The 24,404-nt window shown below is 32.1% G+C and overlaps 1 protein-coding gene across 1 annotated transcript in view; it reads right to left on the bottom strand.

The window, feature by feature from the left end:
- The window catches only part of LOC114332848 (uncharacterized), a 415,288-nt gene that overhangs the window by 88,032 nt on the left and 302,852 nt on the right, over positions 1-24,404 (bottom strand). The window contains exon 17 of the mRNA XM_050650473.1: positions 1,044-1,454. Coding sequence (XP_050506430.1) covers positions 1,044-1,454 — 411 coding nt within the window. The remainder of the gene's footprint in view (positions 1-1,043; positions 1,455-24,404) is intronic.

The raw sequence follows: 24,404 nt of genomic DNA, 5'->3' as shown, positions 1-24,404 counted from the left end.
AATCTTAGTCCAAGCTTTATTGTCGCCCCCGTTAGGCAAATTATTCCGATTTGATTTTTTTGCACAAACTTACTTAAAAAGAGGTCCTTATAACAAATCCAAAGGGTGCCAGGAGGTGCCGCGGTCGGAACATTGTTTAAACAATTTTTTAAACAAATTCACAGAAACAATTTTTTCACTACGAAAAATTTTTTTTTAGTTCACTTGCGTCATTCGGAGTAGTTCTCTTGTAATTCTTCTCTAAAATTGATTATTGTCGAGTTATACACGATTTAAAATTTGAAAAATGCGAAAATGACCATTTTTAAGGCTTAATAACTCGGTTAAACATTTTTATTATTATGAAAGTCAAAAAGTCACCAAATGGAAGTTTAAAGCCCTCCCTACAAAATCCTGAAAAAATGTTTGTCATTATTTTATCACTAAGTTGTTATCTTGAATTATTAACAATGAACGCTAAGAGCGTATTGAGCCGGCCATCAATGTGAGTGCGAGTGAGATGCACCATCGGACGGCTGAAATGGTGCATGTCTTTTGCACTCACCATTGACAACCGTCTAATACTCGCTTATCGCCCATTGTTGATAATTTAAAATAACCGCTTAGTAATACAATAATAACACAAATTTCTTCAGGATCTTGTAGCGGGAACTTTAAAGTTTGATTTGGCCATTTCCTGACTTTCATAATAATAATTTTTAACCGAGTTATTAAGCCTTGAAAATGGGTATTCTCGCACGGTACCGCCTGTCACCCTGTGGATTTGTTATAAGGACCTCTTTTTGAGTAAGTTTTTGCAAAAAAATCGAATCGGAATAATTTACCTAACGGGAGCGACGTTACAGGCTGGACTATCTGCTGTTTAACACAAATTATATAAATGCATAACTAAACAACACTTATCAAGAATTGACCTGGTTTAACAAAAATCGACAAGTTTTTGGCTTTTCTAAAAGGTAAACACAATTCCTGTTAATAATTCCTGGTTTTATTTTAGTTTGATCGCCCTATATTTAATTGGTTACTTTTTACAAAATACCTACCTGGCTTTCAGTTGTTGTACTTTTGGACGGACTATGATCATTTTCTGACAGCACCCCTTCATCACAACCATTTTCGCTTTTCCTTGGAACTTCCTTTGTATCTTTGCTCTTAATATTACCTTCAGAATCTATAAGTTGTAGTTCTTCTGATCTCTTCCTCAACATCTCCGCCGTCCACTCTTCAAGCAAGCATTCTTTTTCTTCCTCTGGAGTTTCTGCCGTTTGTTCACGATTTAACTGTCCTTTCATCCATTGCTCCAGATGAAGGGCATTGTATTTGCTATTGAATCCTTTACCTAATTGTTTACACTTGAGCTCTATGAGTGCGTCGATTTGTCTTTGGATTTCTCTTTCCCTATTATCGTTTTCGTTTTGACAATTTTGACAATTTTGATTTATGTTTTGTGAAGTCTGCTAAAAAATACATAATGTTTAGAATATAGAATATACTCAGATCAAACTGTTGTTTTTGGACCAAAATACAGGTAAGGAAATGGACATTTCTTAAGATTTTTTCAAATTTAAAACTTAAAAGGAATTTATAAAAAGTCCACTTCCTCGTTTACAGCGAAAAATCTAGAGTTTTTTTTAATATTGTATAAGGAAGGTATGCTTTTCTAAAATTAACTAATAATTAGTTAAGGGGATAGGCGCACAATATTGGTCCAATGCTATTTAGATGCATTATTTTTTTTTAATCCTAAGAAAACTAACAAATATTTTGAAACATTTAAACGCAGAATGAAATATTACATTATTACGGAGGGCAGAAGGACCCTTAGAATAAACAAAAAGTTTCTTTTGAACAAAATATTTGAATTTAAAAATCACACAACATTTTCTTTTTGTTTTCACCCCTGTAACTTGTTAAAGTAAACATTATAGAAGTTTTGAGGGACTTTACGCCCTCGGTAGTAATGTAGTATTTCATTCTGCGTTTAAATTTTAAAAAAATATTAATTAGTGTTCTCATGATTCATAAAAAAAGAATGCATGTAAATAGCATTGTACCAAGACTTTTCGCCTACCCCATTAATGACTAATACAAAACAATATTTTCTAATGTTAGGAAATTTAATATGAGTAATATTATTAGGTGTTTAAATCTTATGAAAACTTATAGAACAGAAAGTTTTTTTAAAGTATCTGAGCGCCTCAGTAACAATACATTTTACTAAAAACTGTAAAAAAGGTGAACAAATCCACCATAACTTTTTTGCTGCTTACATCATTTAATAAGATATTCCTACTTCCAGTTTTCTTAATCCCTTAAAGAGTACATATTATAGAATTAAACTGGCGACAAATAATTAGTTAATCCTCTGGTTTTGAATTATTAAATCTTTTATATACTTTTATCACATTTACGTTTAGTTGCTTAGCTTACTTTTTAGTTTTTGTACAATCTCTCTAAATTTACTATTAATTATGAGAGGGAAGATCATTAGATAAAGCGTTTCCAAATTATTTCAGGTATATTTTCTGTTCGGTTTTGTTCAATTCCTTGGACATATTTATTTATTTTTCTATATATTCATCGTCAATTTATATATTTTTATATTTTTATTTATTTTTTTGTACACTTTTTTGTTCAATGTTTATTTTTATTTTGCAGTATGTTTTGTACATTGTTGTATATCTTTGCAAATTTTTCAGATTTTTTTGTATATCTTTTTGTTTGTCCTCCATTTGATTGATAAAGAAAATGTTTTCGTATTTTCCAAAGTTTTTATTTATTTATTTATTATTTGGTTTGGTTAGCCTCTTCCCTGTTTGTTATTAAGCTTAGTAGATGTTTAGCTAAGGCAAACAGTATCGACAATAGAAATAAGATAGCTATAAAATTTCACGCTCAAAATGCATTTGTTATTATTTGACTTATTTAACCACATAACGACTATGGCATACAGTGTTGCTTGAAACAATAGGGAACTTGCACATTTTTCTTATTACATAATAATGTTCAGTTTTGTTTAAAAATGAGATTTCTAAAATTTCACGCTTCAAAAACTCATAATAACTTAAAAATACAAATTTAAAATCTTCTGTGATTTAAAATAGTTCAAACGACCCGTGACGCCACATAGTTGAACTTTATGGTTATATTTATATTTATGGTTAATTTAGGTATATTCTTCTTCTTAATCTTTAGTTTATTAGCCTCCACCTACTTGTGTATTTGGCCAGCTAATCATCGCGGAACACGGGAAAATATTTATATTCCAATGAGACTTATTGTATGTCATTGTAATAATATATACCAGATTGTTTAGATTGGAGATTGATACAGTTTTTGAAGGAAAGGAAAGAAGGTTTAATACGGAAAATAATAAGTGTTGTTTAGTGTCATTTTTTGATGATACTAGATCCGAACAACCTCCATCCTACATATGTGATGACCACTTACCAATCACATCAGGTGAAGTGGAAAGAGCAATATCACAACTAAAAGATGGCAAAGCTCCTGGACCTGACAATGCATATGCTGAACTCATAAAACTATTTGACACCGACGGTACTCAACGCCTAACCAAAATATTTAACGACATATATTTAAGCGGAGTAATACCAAAAGCATGGTTGAAGTCGACGTTTGTTGCTTTTCCAAAGAAAACAAAGTCCGTATCCTGCAGTGATTTCCGAACCATCAGCTTAATGAGCCATATTTTAAAGCTATTTCTAAAAATTTTACATCAAAGGATATATAGACTGTGCGAAGAAAAAATCAGCCGAACACAGTTTGGTTTTCGAAATGCAGTGGGTACAAGAGAGGCTCTATTTAGTATACAAGTGCTATTTCAACGATGTAGAGACGTGAATTGCGATATTTATGCATGTTTCATTGATTACCATAAAGCGTTCGATACAGTAAAGCACGACAAGCTAATGGAGATATTAACCAATATTGGAATAAACACCTGTGATTTAAGGATTATCAGCAATCTGTACTGGAATCAAACATCATCTATCCGAACAGAGGCAGGAGAATCCGACGATATCAAAATCAAACGTGGGGTCCGTCAGGGATGTATACTATCCCCACTGCTGTTTAACATCTACTCTGAGGAAATCTTTCAAGAAGCATTGGATGATGTTGAAGCCGGAATTAGAATTAACGGAGAATGTATCAATAACATAAGATACGCAGACGACACTGTGGTATTCGCTGACAGTTCTGAAGCCCTACAGGAGTTAATGAGTAGAATCGCAGAAGTCAGTCAGAGATACGGACTTTCACTAAACACTAAGAAAACCAAATGTATGATGATCTCTAAGAATGAACAGCAATTTGGACGAATCAGTGTGAATGGTCAACAAATAGAAAGAGTAAAAACATACACCTACCTTGGTACGAACGTCAATGAAAATTGGGACCATTCTATAGAAATCAAATGTAGGATAGAGAAAGCAAGATCTGCATTTCAAAAAATGGCAAAGTTGTTCAAATGTCATGATTTGTCGATACCCATAAAAGTCAGATTACTACGATGTTATATATTTCCTATACTGTTGTACGGAGTTGAGTCGTGGACTCTCACAGACGCCACCTGCAAGAAAATTGAGGCTTTTGAGATGTGGCTTTATCGTCGAATCCTGAAGATATCTTATACCGACCACATTACTAATGAGGGTGTTTTGCTGAGAATGAAAAAAGAAAAAGAGCTGTTAATCAAAATAAAAACAGCCAAAATCGAATACCTCGGTCACATCATGAGGAACAGTGAGAGATATGGACTGCTGCAACTGGTCTTGCAGGGAAAAGTAGAGGGAAAGCGAGGACCAGGAAGGCGAAGGATTTCCTGGCTGAAAAATCTACGAACGTGGTTCAACACAACCACTACAAATCTTTTCAGAGCAGCAGTGTGCAAAGTGCAGATTGCCATGATGGTCACCAACATCCGAAACGGATAGGCACTACAAGAAGAAGAAGAAATGTCATTTTGTAAAATTACAAGTTTTCTATGTTTTTAAAATAGTTAAAACGATTAATCGTATTTTTTACTGACGTTTCTAAAGCCTAATTTAAAATTATATACAATTTTGTTTACTTTGTTGGTGCAGAATGTAAACACACAACCATATGACGTCACTACGCGTTTTGGTCTAGCTGCAATAATTTGAATTAAAAATCGTCTTTAGGGGCCAAACGGAACAAAAAAACAACTTTTTTATCTTTGATGCATGTTTTAAATTATGTTCTTTTGTGATTTATAGCATTTTTTTTCGAATTTAAAATTTTATGCAAGTTCCCTATTGGGAAAGAAGTGTTTATATTAGGTTTCCCTTTAATTTTGTTATACTGGTAGTATGTTTATTGTTCTGTAATTCTCTACAGTGGTGTGTGTTGTGCCCTTTCTTCCCGTACCAAGAGTTTCTATAATCATACAAGCTTAATTCTAGAAACTGTAAAAGTTAGATAAACCTGGAAGCCCATAATTCCCTTAGGTCTGTCTTATATTTGTTTTATGGTTTTAATCGCACATCTAGCTCTCCCTTTCCTTATTCAAATTTCTCGTGCGTTCTCATTTGATTTTTTATATTTGTTCGTTGTGAGTTCAATGAGTACGTGTTAGTTTTTATTTTTTGCATTTTTTAAATAAATTTGACTTAGTGAATTTTGGCTTCTTAGGTATGGATATTGACCACTCTTTCGATATTATACGCGACTTGTTAATGCTATTAAACTACATTATGATTATGATATTCAATAAGTTTCAATCATTTTTACATAGAGTCTCCATTTTTTTAACTATAAATATGTATATTCCACTTTTCTTGATATTTATGGTCCTGTTTGACTGTACACTTCACCATTCGCTCCCTGCTTCACCAATTTGAGTCTTATACAGTTGTTTTACGTGATTATTTCAAATTTTTCTTTTGTGTCCATTAGGTCTAATGGTGTAATGTGTTCTGTAAGTATGTATTTGTTCTTTTGTTGGATTTTATTTTATGTGTTTCTTCGTCCCTTAAATTGGATATTTCATTTGTCATCAATTTTATATTCTTTATTTTTAAGTAGTTCGTTTCGTTCTTTTTTAATGTGTCTAATTGACATTTATATCATCTGCTGCATATCTATTCTGGCCAGATTTCATTTGTCATCTCTTTTCGTACTTATGGACTTCGTAGTTCATTGAAATCAACTATTGTTATGGATATTGTGTTGGTAATTATTTTTAATACTATAATAAGCAGTGAGCACGTAAAGTTTGGAATAAATTAATTTTTTGCGAATGGGCTATTTTGGAACTAAATCCCGAAAGAGGTCGATTTTTATTTTTAAATTACGATTTTTTGGCATATTTATCATACTAGTAAATAACGTCATCCATCTGAAAGTAAAGACGTAGTAGATGATTTGTTTAAATGGGAATAGGGGTCTTATGCTAACTAATTTGAAAGGTTATTTAAGTCTCTATTTAATAATAAAAACATTAACATAATTATTTATAAAGGGTGTCCAAAAAATTTTTTTGGTTAAATAAATTGACACAAAAGGCGAATATATGTAATTTATTTAATCAAAATACATTTTACTACTGTCAGAAAACAGAAAAAAATTGTCGCTTAACTTAAATGTCACCCACCTGTCAAGAGGCAGGTGGGTGACAGCTTTAACATCAGCGAGAACTTTTTTTTATTAACTCCATTGAGTACAACAATCTGCCCATTGCGCATTGCGCATTAAGCATTTGTTATGGTAAAAAAAATACAGACATGTAGAGAGTTACTTCAGTGAGTAACCTCTTTACAATTCTAAAATTAAAATTTTATCAGTCTAAATACACTTGATTACATTAAGTTGGTCAGGTCGGACGGCAGTTGCCCTTTTAGTCTACGCACTTCAAAGACGTCCCGCACATTTAGTTGTCTGGCAAACGTATTAGGATGCACTATCAGTCGTTCACAGTATTTAACACTAAAACGTTGTATGGTTTCTTTCACGGATTCTAGGGGGATGTCGTGTTGAATCCCCTCGTTGGATACATAGTATGGCGCATTGACTATGGCACGCAGCACCTTGTTTTGAAATCTCTGTAAGATGTTTGTATTGGAGACGCTAGCAGTGCCCCATAGCTGAATCCCATAAGTCCATATGGGCTTGAGGATGGACTTGTAGAGTAAAATTTTGTTATCCAGAGATAGTTTGGAATTGCGTCCAATGAGCCAATACATATTTCTCAATTTAAGTCCAAGCTGTTTTCATTTGGTAAAAATATGTTTTTTCCAAGTTAGACGGCGGTCCAAGTGCATGTCAAGATATTAGCTTCCTCGGATTGAGGAATTAGACAATTATTCAATATATACAGGGGGCATGTTTCTTTACGTAGCGTGAATGTTACATGTAATGATTTAGTTCTATTAGATTTGATGCGCCATACTTTCATACATTGCTGAATTCTATTTAGGTTTGATTGAAGATTCCTTGATGCTGTTGATGGATCTGTGTGGGATGCCAGGATAGCAGTGTCATCTGCATACGTTGCAACTGTAGTTGTACTAGATGTTGAAATGTCCGCTGTATATAGGGTGAGGCAGATAACTGGCCTATTAGAAATATCTCGAGAACTAAAGGCAACAGAATCATAAAAATTGGATTGAAGCGGTTTTGAAGGATGATCTATTAAATGAAAATATTTTCATCTCTTTTCAACTTCCGGTTATACCGGAAGTTGCTTATAACTTCGTTTTTTTAAATGGGACACCCTGTATATTTTTACATTTTTGGATTCTCCTCAATATCTTCTTTCTTAAAATATGAGGTTTTGTAATATTATTCAGGGTATTTTAAAAGATATTTACATTTTTTTATTAATTTCGTAGCAATATTCACACCCTGTAGAATTGTAATAGTTTGACATTAAAAACTCTGCTTACGTTCAAGTGATTTTTAATATAGTCTACTATTGTTAAGAATCATTAGTATAGCTAATTTTGAAATTTTAGTATACAGTGTTGGTCGAAACTCGGAATGAATATTTTCTGAGTTTTCTTAAATTGGACACCCTGTATTTTAGTATTGTAATGAAATGATATTTTATGGTACTTTTTTATTTTATAAGTATTCCCTATACCTAATTGCTTTAATTTGTGAGTTATTGGTGATTCAAGCTAAACATTAATTGCAACAAAAAATACGTAAAATTTTATTAGGTTGGCCGTGAAAAAATTCAGTCACAAATAATTTTTCAGAAAAAAATACATATTAATCCAGACTGTTCATTAAAATTACCAATAATGGTTTAGCAATCAAAATACCTACGTAGTTCAGATTGTTGGTGCGATTAACAATTAAGCACAAATTAAAGCAGTTAGGTACAGGGAATGCTTAAGAAATAAAAAAGTACCATAAAATATCATTTCATTACAATACTAAAATATAGGGTGTTCCATTGAAGAAAACTCAGAAAATACTCATTCCGAGTTTCGACCAACCCTGTATACTGAAATTAAAAATTTAGCTATACTAGTAATGATTCTTAACAATAGTAGACTATATTAAAAATCATTTGAACGTAAGTAGAGCTTTAGATGTCAAACTACTACAATTCTACAGGGTGTGAATGTTGCTACGAAATTAATAAAAAAATGTAATTATATTTTAAAATACCCTGTATAACATTACAAAACCTATATTTTAAGAAAGAAGACATCGAAGAGAATTCAAAAATCTAAAAAAATTGTCCTATTTAAAAAAACGAAGTTATAAGCAACTTCCGGTATAACCGGAAGTAGTAAATAGATGAAAATATTTTCATTAAATAGATGACTCTTCAAAACCCCTTAATTCAAATTTTCATTTTTCTGTTGCCTTTAGTTCTCGAGATATTTCTAATAGGCCCTTTATTTGCCTCACCCTATATATAAGATATAGAATTGGGCCGAGAACGCTGCCTTGTGGGATGCCTGAGTGAATAGGATATATCTTAGTGTGCTCGGTACCGTGCTTCACAAGGAAGTGTCTATTTCCTATTTAGGATTTTAAGAGCTGGAAGTGAGGATAGGGTAGGAGCTTCTTTAATTATATTTGTAGTCATATGTGCCATACCTGGTCAAAAGCCTGAGATATGTCAAGGAAAGCAGCAGAACAGTATATTTTGGCGTTAAAATCCTGGTGTATTTGGTTGACTAGCCTATACACTTATTCTATGATTCCGTGTTTGTCTTGGAATCCGAACTGATGTTCTGGAATTATTTTATGTTCGTCTATTATCGTTTTCAACGTTTTAACGTACATTTTTTCAAAGACTTTGCTAATCATAGGCAAAAGGCTTATAGGCCGGTATGAAGATGCATTTTCCTGTCCTTTTCCGGGTTTACGGATCATTAGTATTTGTGCCACTTTCCATATACTAGGGAAGTAGTTTAGGCGCAGAATTGCAATAAATATAAAGGTGATTAGTTTTATGCACTTATCCGAGACTTCTTTTAGAATCTTGCCAGAGCGAGAACTTAAGCTAGAAATAATGTTAATTTGTCAAATAAACATTTTTCCTGTTTTCTGACAGCAGTAAAATGTATTTTGAATTAAATAAATTACATACATTCTTCATTTTGTGTCAATTAATTCAATATAATTTTGTACACCCTGTATAAATAATTATAATAACATTTTAAATAAACTATCACACGACCCCTAATCTCATTTAAAAAAAAATCATCTATTACATCATCACGCCCTGATGGATAAACGAAAAAATTTATTTCAACTTTTACGTGCTCACTGTATATGCGTGAGGATATATTTTTGATAAGGTTATACTATTTCCGTGCCTCCTAACTTTAGCTGACTTCCTTTGACTTTAGCTTTATCTAATAAATTTTCGCATTGTGACGTCACTTCTTTTGGTCAATGTTGATAAAACCTAATAAACCTGTATCATATTCATTATTCCAATATTTGTAGTTAGCTGTAACATGTAACGTGGTCAGACAGGAGGAAAAAGTTTACCAACCAGGATTACTTATACACAGCAAATTCCTGTGCAGTGCTCTATGATTTTGCCGTTCCTTACATGCCAGTAAAATTTTACGTTCCGATTCTCAATAGTTGTTAGGTTCTATAATAGTTTGAAAAGCATTTCCGGTAAAGTTATCCAAAAAAGACTTAAAAGGTCTTGGCACTTTCCGTGGCATTCGGCCTCCATAATCAGGAAGGTAGAATTACGAATCTACCACAAATATCCTCTGGATTTTTGCAGTAATGGTTTCTCGGTGGCAGCTACACTTCAGACTTTGAGGCCGATGTTTCGATCCCAGGATATTGAGTTACTCTACTACTTGTCAATTCATCTACACGATGATCTGAATGGTAAAAGGGAAATTAATTATACGGAAAGTCAGTGTGTCAAAATATTTGCCAACAAATTCTTGACAAGACAATAGATAATAACCCATTTTCGAGTAGAGCCACCATTGTTTGTCAATTTTTCAATAATGTGTAAACTTATTATGAATCTTGTTTGCATCATTTATTATGTCTGTTATATGTATTTCTAGAAGTAAACCCATACATTATTTACTATCATCTAGTTCGTTGAGAAATAGGTATATCAACCCGTTTTTGTTTCTATTTTCTGTGTATACAGTATGGTGCAAATTAAAGGAATAAATTCGTTATTTCGTAAACCGGCGACTTTAAGGAAAAATCCTAAAACATGTCGATTTTTATTTTTAAATTATGATTTTTTGGCATATATGTCAGACTAGTGACATCATCCATCTGGGTATGATGACGTAATAGATTATTTGTTAAATGAGAATAGGGGTCGCGTCGTGTGATAGCTCGTTTTAAACGTTATTCAATTCTCTATTCAGAAATATAAACATTAACATAACTGTTTTTACGGGGTGTTCAAAAACTTTTTTAAAAATTAAATTAATTGACACAAAACTCTACTGCTGCCAGAAAACAGAAAAACATGTTTATTTTACGAATAGACGTTGTTTTTCCCTTACATTCAATGTTCAAGCTGCCACCCACTTGCCTCTTTCCCAGTTTGAACATTTAATGTAAGCGAAAAGCAATGTTTATTTGTTAAACAAACATTTTTTCTGTTTTCTGACAACAGTAAAATGCATTTTGATTTAAATAAATTACATACATTCTTCTTTTTGTGTCAATTAATTTATGTTGTTCTAAAGCTATTTCCTTGTGGGATTTTTGTAATTCCGATTTGGACGTCTAAACGTTAATAAAATCATTTTTTGGTTAAATTGTGGCTTATTTTATTATGTGACCGTTTAGAATAGTAATTTCAATTTAATTAATTTAAAAAATTGTGTTACACCCTGTATAAATACTTGTATTGATATTTATATTAGTGAATAAGGAATTGAATAACCTTTCAAATGAGCTATCACAGGACCCCTATTCTCATTAAAAAAATCATTAATTATGTCATCACGCCCAGATGGATAACGTCACTAGTATGATACATGTATGTCAAATCAAGTCATAATTTAAAAATAAAAATTGACTGGTTTCAGAATGTTTCCCTAAAGTTGCCGGCTTATGAAATAACGAATTTATTCCATTCATTTGCACCATACTGTATATATCTATTCTACAGTTGTTAATATGGTTCATATGGTACATTTATTGTAGTTCATCAAGTGTTTATTATTCACAACAAAATTTTGCTCAGTTACTATATTTTCTAAACTAAACGGTCTTTCCCTACAACTATATTATTTTATATAAAATATTCTCTACAAAAAAATTACCTATTACTATTTCTAGCTGAAGAAAAGGCAAAGATACTTGCCATTTCTTCCTAAAACACTCTGTAGATAGAAAAATAAAGAGAAGAGCAATAAATTGTAAAAAGCATAACTTTACCCTCTATGTGGATTTCCGGATAAAACAAGGATGCTATAAATTTTGCAGGAGTTTGGGAGGGTTGTACAACACTCAGATAAATACTGTAAAGTCTTACCTGATACAGTGTCACAATAGTAAGCAGTGAACAATTTACGTACATTTACAGATTATCTTTTTGTAATAGTCTAAGATCTGAATCTAGGTCCACCTGCACCCATCGGTTTTCCGGATGAAACATTTTTTTTCTTTTATTAAATTTCATACAGTGCGCTGGAATAAGTGTTACCCCCCTTATTAAATTATTTACTCTTAGCACATAAGCAAAATGCTTGGACAGGTCGATTTTTAAAATAATCATAGTATATTTTAGCATAAATGTTTCGTATTTTACGCGATCCCTCTTCAGGTGACAGGTATAACTTTGATTTTTTTAAAAAGGAAAGTAATTCATGTGACACCTCATTTAAAAGCTCTTGAAATACTGATTAGAAAAATTTATAATACTTTACTCCTTTTTGAGAGCGTCGGCGCAAAATTTCGGTCGAATTATTTTTAAATGTATTCATTTTTTGGAATCCTGAGAAAACTAACAAGTATCTTTGAAAAATTTAAACGCTGAATGAAATATCAAAGTATTATCGAGGGTCGAAAGTCTCTGAGAACTTATTTAATGATAATTTTAATAAGTCACAGAGGTGAAGAAAACATAAAATTTAGTCTGATTTTTAATTTCAAATATATCATTCAAAATAGACTTTTTGTTTATTCTAAGGGTCTTTCAGCCCTCGGTAATAATGTAGTCTTTGATTCTGCGTTGAAATTTTTCAAAAATACTTATTAGTTTTCTCAGAATTCGAAAAACATGAATGCGTTTAAAAATAATTCCACCAAAACTTTGCGCCTACGCTTTCAAAAAGGATTAAGGTATTATACATTTTTATAATCAGTATTTCAAAGGCTTTTAAATGACGTGTCACTTGATGTATTTTGTCATTTAAAAAAATCGAAGTTTTGCTTGTCACCTGAAGAAGGATAGCATAAAGTTCGAAACATTGATGCTATAATAAAGTATGATTATTTTAATAATCGACCTGTCCGAGCATTTTGCTTATGTGCTAAAAATAAATAAGTTAATAAGGAGGTTACACTTATTCCAGCGCACTGTATATAGACAAATATTACTTGCATGGGTTGCCTATCAAAATCTTGTCATAGGGATATCTCTTATCATAGCAGATTTTAATAGGCAACTTATGTGAGTCATATTTATGTATGTATAAAATTTAATAAAAAACTGTTTCATCCGAAAAGCCGATGGGTAAAAGTCGACGTAGATTCGAATCACGTACTATAAATAACATTAATTTTAGAGAATAGAAAACCAAGATGTAACAAAATATGACATTCAAAATTTCGTTATAAAGAAATTAAATCATAATGTTTCAAGCTTCGAATTAAATATTCTGTATGTTGGTTCAAAAACCTGCATAAGCCAAAGGCCAAAAGGTCATTAAAAAGCAAAATATAATAACTAAAACTTTATTTGCAAATATATAAATTACATTTTTCTCTTTGTAACAATATAAATAATTTTAGTATCTAATAAAAATAAAAAAACTATTCGAATTCAATTCAGATAATATCCAGTGAGCACGTAAAGGTTGGAATAAATTCATTTTCTCGAGATCAGACAATTTTGGAAAAAAATCCTGAAACAGGTCAATTTTTATTTTTAAATTACGACTTTTTGACATATATATTATACTAGTCACGTCATCCATCTGGGCGTGATGACATCATCGTTGATTTTTTTAAATGAAAATAGGGATCGTGTGATAGCTCATTTGAAAGGTAATTCAATTCAGTAATATAAACATTAACACAATTATTTATACAGGGCGTCCAAAAAAAAATTTTTTGAATTAAATTTATTGACATAAAAAGAAGAATGTGTGTAATTTATTTAACTCAAAATTAATTTTACTGCTATCAGAAAACAGGAAAAACTGTTTATTTGGCAGATAAATATTGTTTTTTGCCTAACTTCAATATTAAAGCAGCCACCCAGCAGCCCCAAACATTTAATTTAAGAGAAAAGCCATGATTATTTTTCAAATAAACATTTTCTTCTGTTTTCTGAGAGCAGTAAAATGTATTTTAAATTAAATAAATTACATACATTCTTCTTTTTATGTTAATAAATTTAATCCAAAAAATATTTTTTGGACATCCTGTATAAATAATTATGTTAATGTGTATATTACTGAATAGAGAATTGAATTACCTTTCAAATGAGCTATCACACGACTCCTATTCTCATCTAAAAAAATCATCGATGACGTCATCACGCGCAGATGGGTGACGTCACTAGTATGATATATATGCCAAAAAGTCGTAATTTAAAAATAAAAATTGACCTGCTTTGGGATTTTTTCCAAAATCGTCCATTCTCGAGAAAATGAATTTATTCCAACCTTTACGTGCTCACTGTATACCTACGAAAAGTTGACTTGAAGGTACTTATATGAAATAGGCAGTCAATTTGGTACAAGTGCTTTTGCAAATGAAAACACTGATGGCACATTTGAAACTGAAGGTGACTATTATTCAGAAACGTTTTTTTATCTACTATATCGTAACAACATGTCATCAATGACAAAAGGAGTTTTAGAAATACATGAACTTCAAGTAAAATGTCTCTCGAATACGTTTTAAGTCAGCATGATTTCAATAGATTTGAGCAGTTTTATATTAAATCTTGAAAATTATGTTTCTTCTTCAAAAGGATTTTGACAGATATTTCTATGAGAATATCAGACCTAGTGCACCTAGTCTAAAAAGTCTTAGAAATCTTTATTGTTTTGTCCAGCCTTTCTACCTATTAGATGCAAATTTTTGGTAACGTAAATGTAGTGTCTTTAAATAAGCAGCAGCTTAACTTGACAGCTTATAATCGAGAGTAAAATAATTGAAGTTAGGCTCACGCCATGACATAAGTAGTGGTGAAAGTACATCCTTCTTCTTCTTCTTCTTCTTATAATAGGCCTCTTGGTATGTTCCTTACAGATTTTGAGCTTGTATTCGTAGCTGTGATGTTGACTGCCAGCTGCCTCACCACCTTTTAAAGGGCCTTCCTATTATTCTCCTGCCTGTTGACTTTGAATACCTGGCTAGACGGGCTATTCTCTCGCTGTCCATTCTCGTCACATGCTGATTCCACTCTCGTCGTCTCTGTCTTCCCCACCGTACTATATCTTGTATATTACAGAGATCTCTTATTCTGCTAGAAGGTGCCCGAAGTATTAGAGAAGTGATGGCTGAAGTAAAGAATAGGAATAAATGATACTTAAGATATTAACTTAACAGAATTCAGTTATCAGCGTATCTTCTTGTTAAAAATTTCATATTTTTAGAAGTATTTACCATATTATGCACCATAAAGTTATGAACTTTATTACGATTTAGTAGATAAATTGACGTTAATGCAATTTTAATTTACTGTTAAACAGTAGCCTCATTAGATGATAGTAAATTATTTAGTTATGGCAGCAACATCAATTAAAAAAAAATCATTTTTCTACACCTTTTATTTTCTATCTACTCTACACTCTTCAAGAGGTTTTGGTCAATTGTGGATCTGAGTTGAATTGGCTTTATAAATAATATAGATTTAAAAGAGTATGAATACTATAATAGGAAACACTATGCAGGACATTCTTCCGCAAAATCAGTAATGAATTCGCGGTGTATCACCGAGGCGCAAGCTTTTATGCCTTGGCGCACTGCTCCTCCATGGGCCAATCAGACACCAGCTTATTCCAGACCAAGTCGTAGATTCCATAGAATTTTAAACTACTGCGTTAGCCTTTTTATTTTTCTGTTTTCCGGGCCAGGGTTCGAACGCACGTCCACTAGAGGACTTCAGCATCAAAGCGAAGTGAAGTGGACTTTGGCTGTCTGACCGACCGAAATTTTTTTTATGCCATACTAAAACTTGATTATTCTAAAGCGTTAATTTATCTGAAAATATTTAGATTGGCACTGGCGTTTACTTTGACACATTGAATAGAATTAAACTTTAGAAACGTAAAATCCATACCCATTGTTAATATAGGTATTTAGTTCAGCAACATCAATGTTGCGGATATCGCACAAAATAGATAAAATTAATGCAATTAATATTAGTAACAGATGCCTGTATTTATTAATTTTTACATTCAATCTCAACTCCACAGTTAACCACTAAACAGAGTCCATCAGTATTTGAACACACCCAATAAAAGGAATAGGACGAAAGGATAAAAGTAAATACCGATGTTGGCAAAAACAATTTTATTCGCAGGACACATTAGGAGGTAGGTAGCATAAAGAGGTAATATACACATGAGCATATTATTATAAGTACGACGTGTCATTATGTAAATTTTGAGATATTTGCAAAAATTACTCATTTAGAAGAGGATTACCAACAAAGAGAAACTATTCAGTCTTCTTTAATACCTGGTTAGGAATTAAAAGTTATAAAATAATTTCTTTATTTGACGTTTCGACATGTTTTATTATAATGATTATTATTTTACATGATATTTTACGACAATTTTATTACATGAATCAACAATTTAGATAATTTTATTGAAAGAATTTTCTAAAAAGAAACTACCTACTTTTACTGTAGATTAAGCAAATATTTATTTTATTTAGCATAATGCAAAAAATTATTATTATTTAGAAAAAAATACAAGAGATTAAACAAGAAACCTTTAATATAATGATATATAATATAATGATCAACTCCCTTCTATACGCTGATGATATAGTTTTAATCACAGACACCGTAGAGAAAGTGCAAAAACTAATGTACATTTGGTAAAGAGAGATACAGAATTTAAAAACGTAAATAAATCTCAGTAAAACAAAACTTATGATAGTAAATAAAGATGAGAAAAAGGACAGGACTGCCATTATAATAATAAAGGAACAAGTGTTTACTTTTGAATATTTAAAAAAGCTGATAACAGATGATGGGAAAATGGACATGGCAATAAGTAATAAATTGAAGTAGGTTACTAACGCGTATTACTCATAATACAATTTTTGGGAAATCAGAAATAGACAACAATAATAAACTAACAGTATATGATAATGACGTATGGGGCGGAAACATGGATTGTGCAAAGAAACATGAATCAATGATAAACGCGATCAACATCAAATACATGAAAAGAATAGCTGGAGTTTCTGTATTTTAAAGATTTACAAATGAAGATATAAGGAGAGAGCTGAAGCAAGAACCCATAACGAGGAAAATTCAAAACAAACAATTGAACTGGTTTGGCCACATATACCGAATGGAGTAAAATATTTAACAAAGAAAGTACATAAAGCCAAAATTGGCAACAAAAGAAAAAAGGGAAGGCCGAGGAAGACATGGATGAACCAAATCAATGATATAGGTGAAAAGAGAAACATGAATATAAGAGATATGAAAAACCTGGCCACCAATAGAAGTGCATGGAAGAAATGGATAAGAGGCGGAACGCTACATCCGAAGCCCTGAAGGGCACTAAGGATTATAAGAAAGAAGTCTTTCAGTGGCCTAGTCTCACATTGGGGACATCCTTCTACGTCTGAAAAATGAATTGGGGCACTTTCCACAGTTCGTCCTTATTCTGTTAAGAGTAGCCCAGATTCATCTTGGTTAGCGAAACGCCTTTGGCTTGTTTTTAATATATGGCGTATTTCGGTTGGTTGACGTTAAAATCGTTGGATTATTTTGAAATGAGCTCTTTCTGCATTTGACCTAGAAATATCCCCCGTTGATTGGCTGGTGGGAGGGCATACTTGAATGATTTGGATGTTGTATGCAGGCCCGGCCCCAGGGGTGGGCGAACTGGGTGGCTGCCCAGGGCGGAAAATTTAGGGCGGCAAATTTTAGAGGACACGAAAATTTTAAATTGAAGAAATAATAATCATAGATTAACCGATAAGAGATCATAGCAGATAAAAGATAACATATATATATATATATATATATATATATATATATATATATATATATATATACGTCTTCATATCAAGGCGAGATCCGACTAAATCGAGGACAACCCGAGATCCACCAATAGGAAATTAATTATTGGAGTATATTGTTCATAAGTATCTTTATAATTAACATATTAATCATGGCACACTTAGAGGGGAAAAGATATTTGTACTTAAATTTTTCTGATAAATTTACAGCGAAACGAGATCCGTCGCTGAAAAGTAAAGGGGAGGACTTATATACGAAATTTTAGATATTTACCGTTCAACGCGAGATCACACACTGATGCCAGCTCTAAAGAGTATTAGTCGAGCGGTTGGAGCTCGTGTTGTATTGTATATTTCCCACGATATAAAGATATATAATGGGCGTAACTTTTAAGTATCGCTTCTTTTGTGTCTTTAAAGTCTACGATTGACCTTTCAGAAAGTCCCTTAGTTTTATTACATACATAAGGGTGTGAAAAAAGAAAAAGAATACTTGACAAATAATAACCATTTAATAATGATAATTATTTGCAATACAATATTTTAAAACTATACATTAATATTCTTAAAAAAACACTTACTACGAAACCAAAATGTAATTATTATATTCTTAAATAATACAAATTGTTACAAAATAATTATTTAAATGATTGCTTGTTTTAAAGATACATTACAAGAAAGTAAAATTTTTTATAAATATTATTAAAGTTTAAAAAATAAAATAACTCAATATGTAATTATTATTTGATAGTTAAAAAATGATTTTAAGTAAAATTATTTAAAAGATAAAAAGAAACACACATAATTTTCAGGGTCAACTCCTAATTGCATGAAAATTTGGATTTAGATTCTACCCATCCCCCACTTCAAAGTTGAATTTGTGCCGTTGATTGCTTTTACTTGGAGGGTGAAAAAATATACGTTTAAAATAAGTCCGGAAACAGATCTGACTAAGTTTAAGCAACTTTTGTTCTATAGAGTTTTTTTAACTTAGGTACTAGGTTAATTTAGTAGTAGGTACTAGAGTCACTTGCGACTAAAAATATTTACTTTTCAACAAAAAAAAACACAAATACTCAAAAAGTAAGTATTATATCGAAAAAATATTCTTGGAAAAAATGTAGCATATAAAAAAAACGAAAAAATGGTATATTCTTAGTCTATAGAACCAGTAAAAGTAAATTTGTAGCTCATGAAAAAGACGATCTTATCCTTCAAATTCCAAATCAAATATTTTAACGTGATACATAGTACCAAAAAATGAAGCTCTTTTCGGGGAAAACCCATTAAAATTTTTTTAAAGTGTTAACAAAAAGCTTTATTTTATTTTATAAAAGTTATATACGGGTAGGAGAGACAACGGAACGAATTTTCGAACGTTTAAACAGACGACATCCCAAATTTACCAATTTCTGGACAATTGATCCAAAGGCTGGATTCTAACAACGAAACAGTTGTGGATTTTCAAGTTTTCAATGAGAGTTAGAATGAAAAAACATTAGTGACCTCGAGTATGATGGTTTGGAGAATTTGGCTGGTTATATCTGCCATAAATTGAAGGACTCCAGTATTCAATCCGAAGATGTTTCAACGTACACGTGGGTTGATCATTTGAGTAAGTGTGGTTTATGTAAACCATCAGACACTCTCTTGTCATATATTAAGTAACTGGAGACGATTTTTCCTTCCACATGAATGGTGATTCCATTTTGGTAACTAAAAATTATTTAGAAAACCTTATGTCCAAAAGTGTAACTGTAGACTGTTCTAACAAAGCGAACAAGTTATTTTTTAGGTCTCGCATGTACTTCCGAATTAAAGAATTAAACAAGTCTCTTAACAACCTGACATTGCGTAAAAGAAAAATTATGAAAACTGCTACATAGTTGCTGTATGTACGTCTATTTCACATGCACAAAATTTAAATAAAGTGCATGGCATGAAAACTGTAAAACTTATTTTTGTCTTTTCCAAGCCTCTTACTTAAATCTGATGAAATACATTATTTAAAAAGTAAAAAATTTTGTTTTTTTATCAATCCATTAAATTTATGGTTTTATTTTGGGGCTTTTCTTCCCCTTGGTAAAAATTATATTTACTAATATGTAGGCCACTAATCAATTTTTGCCAACTAACGAAATATAATAATTTTAGTAGATATCGATTATATGAATATTTTTATTTTCCGGATACCAATATAATCAAGAAACTGGGAACTTTACAAATAACTGAAAATCAATTTAAATAAAAGTAAATAGTTTAATAATTTTCCTCTAAACTATAAAAATCACTTAGTTTCTTTTAGTCATAATTAATTCATTTGTATTATTCTCAAATTTCATTCGCGTTCGTATTACGAACACATAGACGGGACTATGCTTTACTCTGTTGTTAACGTCATGCGCCAATCGGACGAACTTACGTAACTAGAATATCAGGGTGTGCATATTTCCGGGTCCCGGTGAATTCGTATCTATTTTAATCCCCATCCTAATTACAGACCAACTGGCAACTCTGGTGCGCAGGTAATTTTTAAATAACGCATTAACTACCGGTGAATTGGTAACTTTCATTTTTTAAGTATTGTTGATAATCTAATATCGGTATTCCAGGTATTTAGCGCTGCACTCCTAGAAAATGGAAAAAATGTCACAGGAAGTGAAACCGATGATGAAACGAAACGCAAAAGAGAAAACTTGGATGATTGTTTTAATAGAAGTAAAATTAAAAAACGGTCACCAAGCAAAGCAGGCAACGAAAACAAGGAAGACATGGAAAATGTTATGATTACAATAATGAAAGAGCTAATGAATAAAAACGATGAAATGCTTCAGGAAATAAAACAAATAAGGAAAGAATAACAACAAACCAATAAAGAGTTAATGGGTGTAAAAGCAGAGAAACAAAAACTAAAAAAAGAAGTAAAACAGCTACATGAATGAATGGAGCAACTGGAGAAATTTAGCAAAAAGAAAAGCTTGATCGTAACTGGGTTGAAAGTAGAAACAAATGATTATAAGAAATTAAAAGAAGAAATGGAAAATTTCAGAGCCCAAGAGTTGCAAATACAAATAAAACTAAGAAGTGCAAAAAAAAATAGGAGAAACAGTATGCGCAATAGAAATAGAAGCCCTCACGGATAAAATGGAAATCCTAAACAAGAAACGTAAACTAAAACAGCATAAATATCGTATCTATATAATATTAGGGGAGCCCAAGCGGGGATTTTTGCAGTTACTCGAGCGCGTCAGATTATCATATGGGGAGAAACGTGGTACCCTGCAGATGTACCTCTGCCATATATTGGCTCTTAACACAGGGGAGTTCGTTTAGGGGGGCCCGAAAAAAAAATCAATCCTTAAAAATACTCGAAATTGTCAGATTAAGATAAGGTAAGTTAAGTACATGCAAAACAGTATATATTTAAAAAATCTGACGATTTGAGCAGGGCGTAAGGGAATTGGTGAGTCACAAAGTTTCACAAGAAAAAGGCGAATATTTCGCGAAATAAACGTCAGATTGAAAAACTAAAAACTACACGTTCAATATTTTTCAAAAATCTATCGATAGATACCAAACACGACCCCTCGCAGAGAGGGGTGGGGGGTAAATTTTAAATTTTAAATACAAATCCCGCGATATTTAGCAAAATAAACATCAGATCGAAAAACTGCAAAATACACTTATTTAATATTTTTGAAAAATATATCGAATGGTACCAAACGCGACCCCCACGGAGGTGGGGTGGGGGGTTACTTTAAAATCTTAAATGGGAGCCCCCATTTTTTATTGCAGATTTGAATTCTCTGCATAAAAATAAGCAACTTTTATTCGAACTATTTTTTCGAATTATGGATAGATGGCGCTATATTAAAAAAAAAAGATTAATGGAAATGGAAAATTAAATTAAAAAATGGCAAGCGCCCGCTAAAATGGAAAATTTTACTTAACTTTTTTTGGTTTTAGGACCTAATAATCACAACCCAATAGGTCCCCAAAGCGCTCGAGTGACTGCACATTTAGCATACTTTGCTCCCCTACCATAAACAACGATTGGACATCGAAAGAAAAAGAAATACAAAAGGAAATAACTAAAATAGCAAAGGACGAAAGAAGCAAAGGTAAGCAAACGAAAATCGGCTACAAGAAATTAATAGTGAATGGCAAAATTTAGATATGGGACGAAGAGAGAGAACAGCTGATAGAAAATTCAAAAAACTAATAAACGAAGAACAGCGGCTGAAATATGATATTGACATGGCAAAAAAAGACTCGGAAATGCAAACGGTTAACGAAAACAAAATAACGCACACAAAATAAAGAAAGAATCTCAATAAGAAGAAAAGAACAAAACCCATTAGAATGGGCTCTTGGAATATTAGAACCATGCTGGCATCAGGTAAGATGCAAGAAATAGCTCTTGAAATGAAAAAATACCAACTAGAAATCCTAGCCGTACAGGAAATACGATGGAAGAAAGAAGGATAAAACAGAATTCTAAGACATCCTGGAAGAAACCTGTGAAAATATTCCGAGGAATGACATATTAATAATATTGGGTGATTTCAATGCAAAGATCGGAAAGGAGGACTATAATCGTAATGTAGCTGGCAAAGAAATTCATGAAACTACGAATGATAATGGAGGAGAAATCTGCAACCTAGCAGCAGCAACAAATACATATATAGTTACTACTGGGAATAAACATAAAAAAGAAAACAAAATAACATGGATGATACCAGGAAGAATGGATGGAAACCAAATAAATCATACTCTAATTTCGAAAAAGTGGACACAAATAGTACAAGACGTAAGGTCATATAGAGTGGCAAATGGAGGCACTGACCACATATTGTTGATAGCAAAACTTAAGATGAAAATAATCAAAGAAAATAATCATAAGAAAGGAAAAAGGAGGAAATGGAATATAGCCAATCTGAAAACGCAAGAAACAAAGCAACAATATACAGAACAACTGGAACAGAAATTGGGTCAGTACGAGCACAAAGAAATAGAAGGAGAATGGAAAAACATAAAGAACAGCATAATAGAGACAGCAGAACAAATAATAGGATTCCAAAAAAACAAAGAATCGAAAGAATGGTTTGATGAGGAATATCACCAAAAAAGTCAACTGAAGCACCTCGCAAGAAACAAATGGCTACAAAGTGCCGAACAGGAACAACTGGACCAATATAGAAAAGAAAAACAAGAAGCATTGAAACTCTATAGAAGAAAGAAGAACACATAGATCTCTGAACAAATGCAAGAATTAGAAACGAATAATAAAGACAGCAAGAAATTGTTCGAATAGATACAACAACAACACAGTACCAAAAAATCTGTCACAAAAATAAACAAAAAAGATTGGGAAAAACATTTCACGGACCTATACAAAAACGACAATAAGGCATATTCAGAGGATGAGGATATAAGAGATAACAGAGATGAAGAGGAAGTCGCACCTACTTATTAGGAATTCATGGAGGTATTAAAACAACTAAAAGTAAACAAAACGCCAGGGCCAGATGAAATCAACAACGAACTGATCATCAACGGCGGAGAGGAGCTCACGAAGCGAATGCATAAGTTAATGGTTACAATTTGGAAGGACGAAAGCATGCCCATAGAATGGAAAAACCGACACATCGCACCAATCTTAAAGAAAGGAGATCCAACTAAGTGCTGCAACTACAGACCAATTATGCTACTAAATACAACGTATAAGATATTGACCACAATTATAAGAAACCGACTAAATCAATACACAGAAAAAATTATAGGACCATATCAACAGGGTTTTAGAACAATAGATCAAAGGAAGATCAACAATAGATGCAATACAGCAAAAGTTAAAACAAATGAGGGCGATACAAATGACATCAAAATAGAACTTGAAGTAAGACAAGGAGACAGTCTGTCAACGACAAACGACACTATTTAATATCGCTCTAGAAGGAGTAATTAGGGACACAGGGCTGAAAAAGACAATTATTCAAAGCTCAACACAGATCATAGGATATGCAGATGAACTGGGACTGGTAGCACGAGATAAAAAAAGACTAGAAGAGGCACTTTTAACCCTGGTAAGAGAAGCAAAGACGAGAGGACTAATAATCAATCAGAATAAAACAAAATTTCTTATAAGCACACGAGACAATGTAAACAGAATAGCAGAAATAAAGATAGGTGAAAATACATTCCAGAGAGTAGATTGCTTCAAATACCTGGGGGTGATGGTGGACGGCAAAAACGGAAGGAGTATAGAGATAAACGACAGAATTAAAGCAGGTAATAGAGTATATTGGAAATATCACCAACTACTCAAGGACAAAACCTGAGCAAAAAAAACAAAATCAAAAATATACACAGCAGCAATCAGATCAGTGATAGCCTATGGAGCAGAAGTAATGTGCCTTACGAAAAAAGACGAAGAAAAGTTAAAAATAATTGAGAGAAAAATTATAAGGATACATGGCCCAGTAAAGACAGAAACAGGGGAATAT

The sequence above is a fragment of the Diabrotica virgifera genome, chromosome 5 (genome assembly GCF_917563875.1).
Source record: "Diabrotica virgifera virgifera chromosome 5, PGI_DIABVI_V3a".
Taxonomy (NCBI): Eukaryota; Metazoa; Arthropoda; class Insecta; order Coleoptera; family Chrysomelidae; genus Diabrotica; species Diabrotica virgifera.
This window is presented reverse-complemented; position numbering and strand designations above follow the sequence as displayed.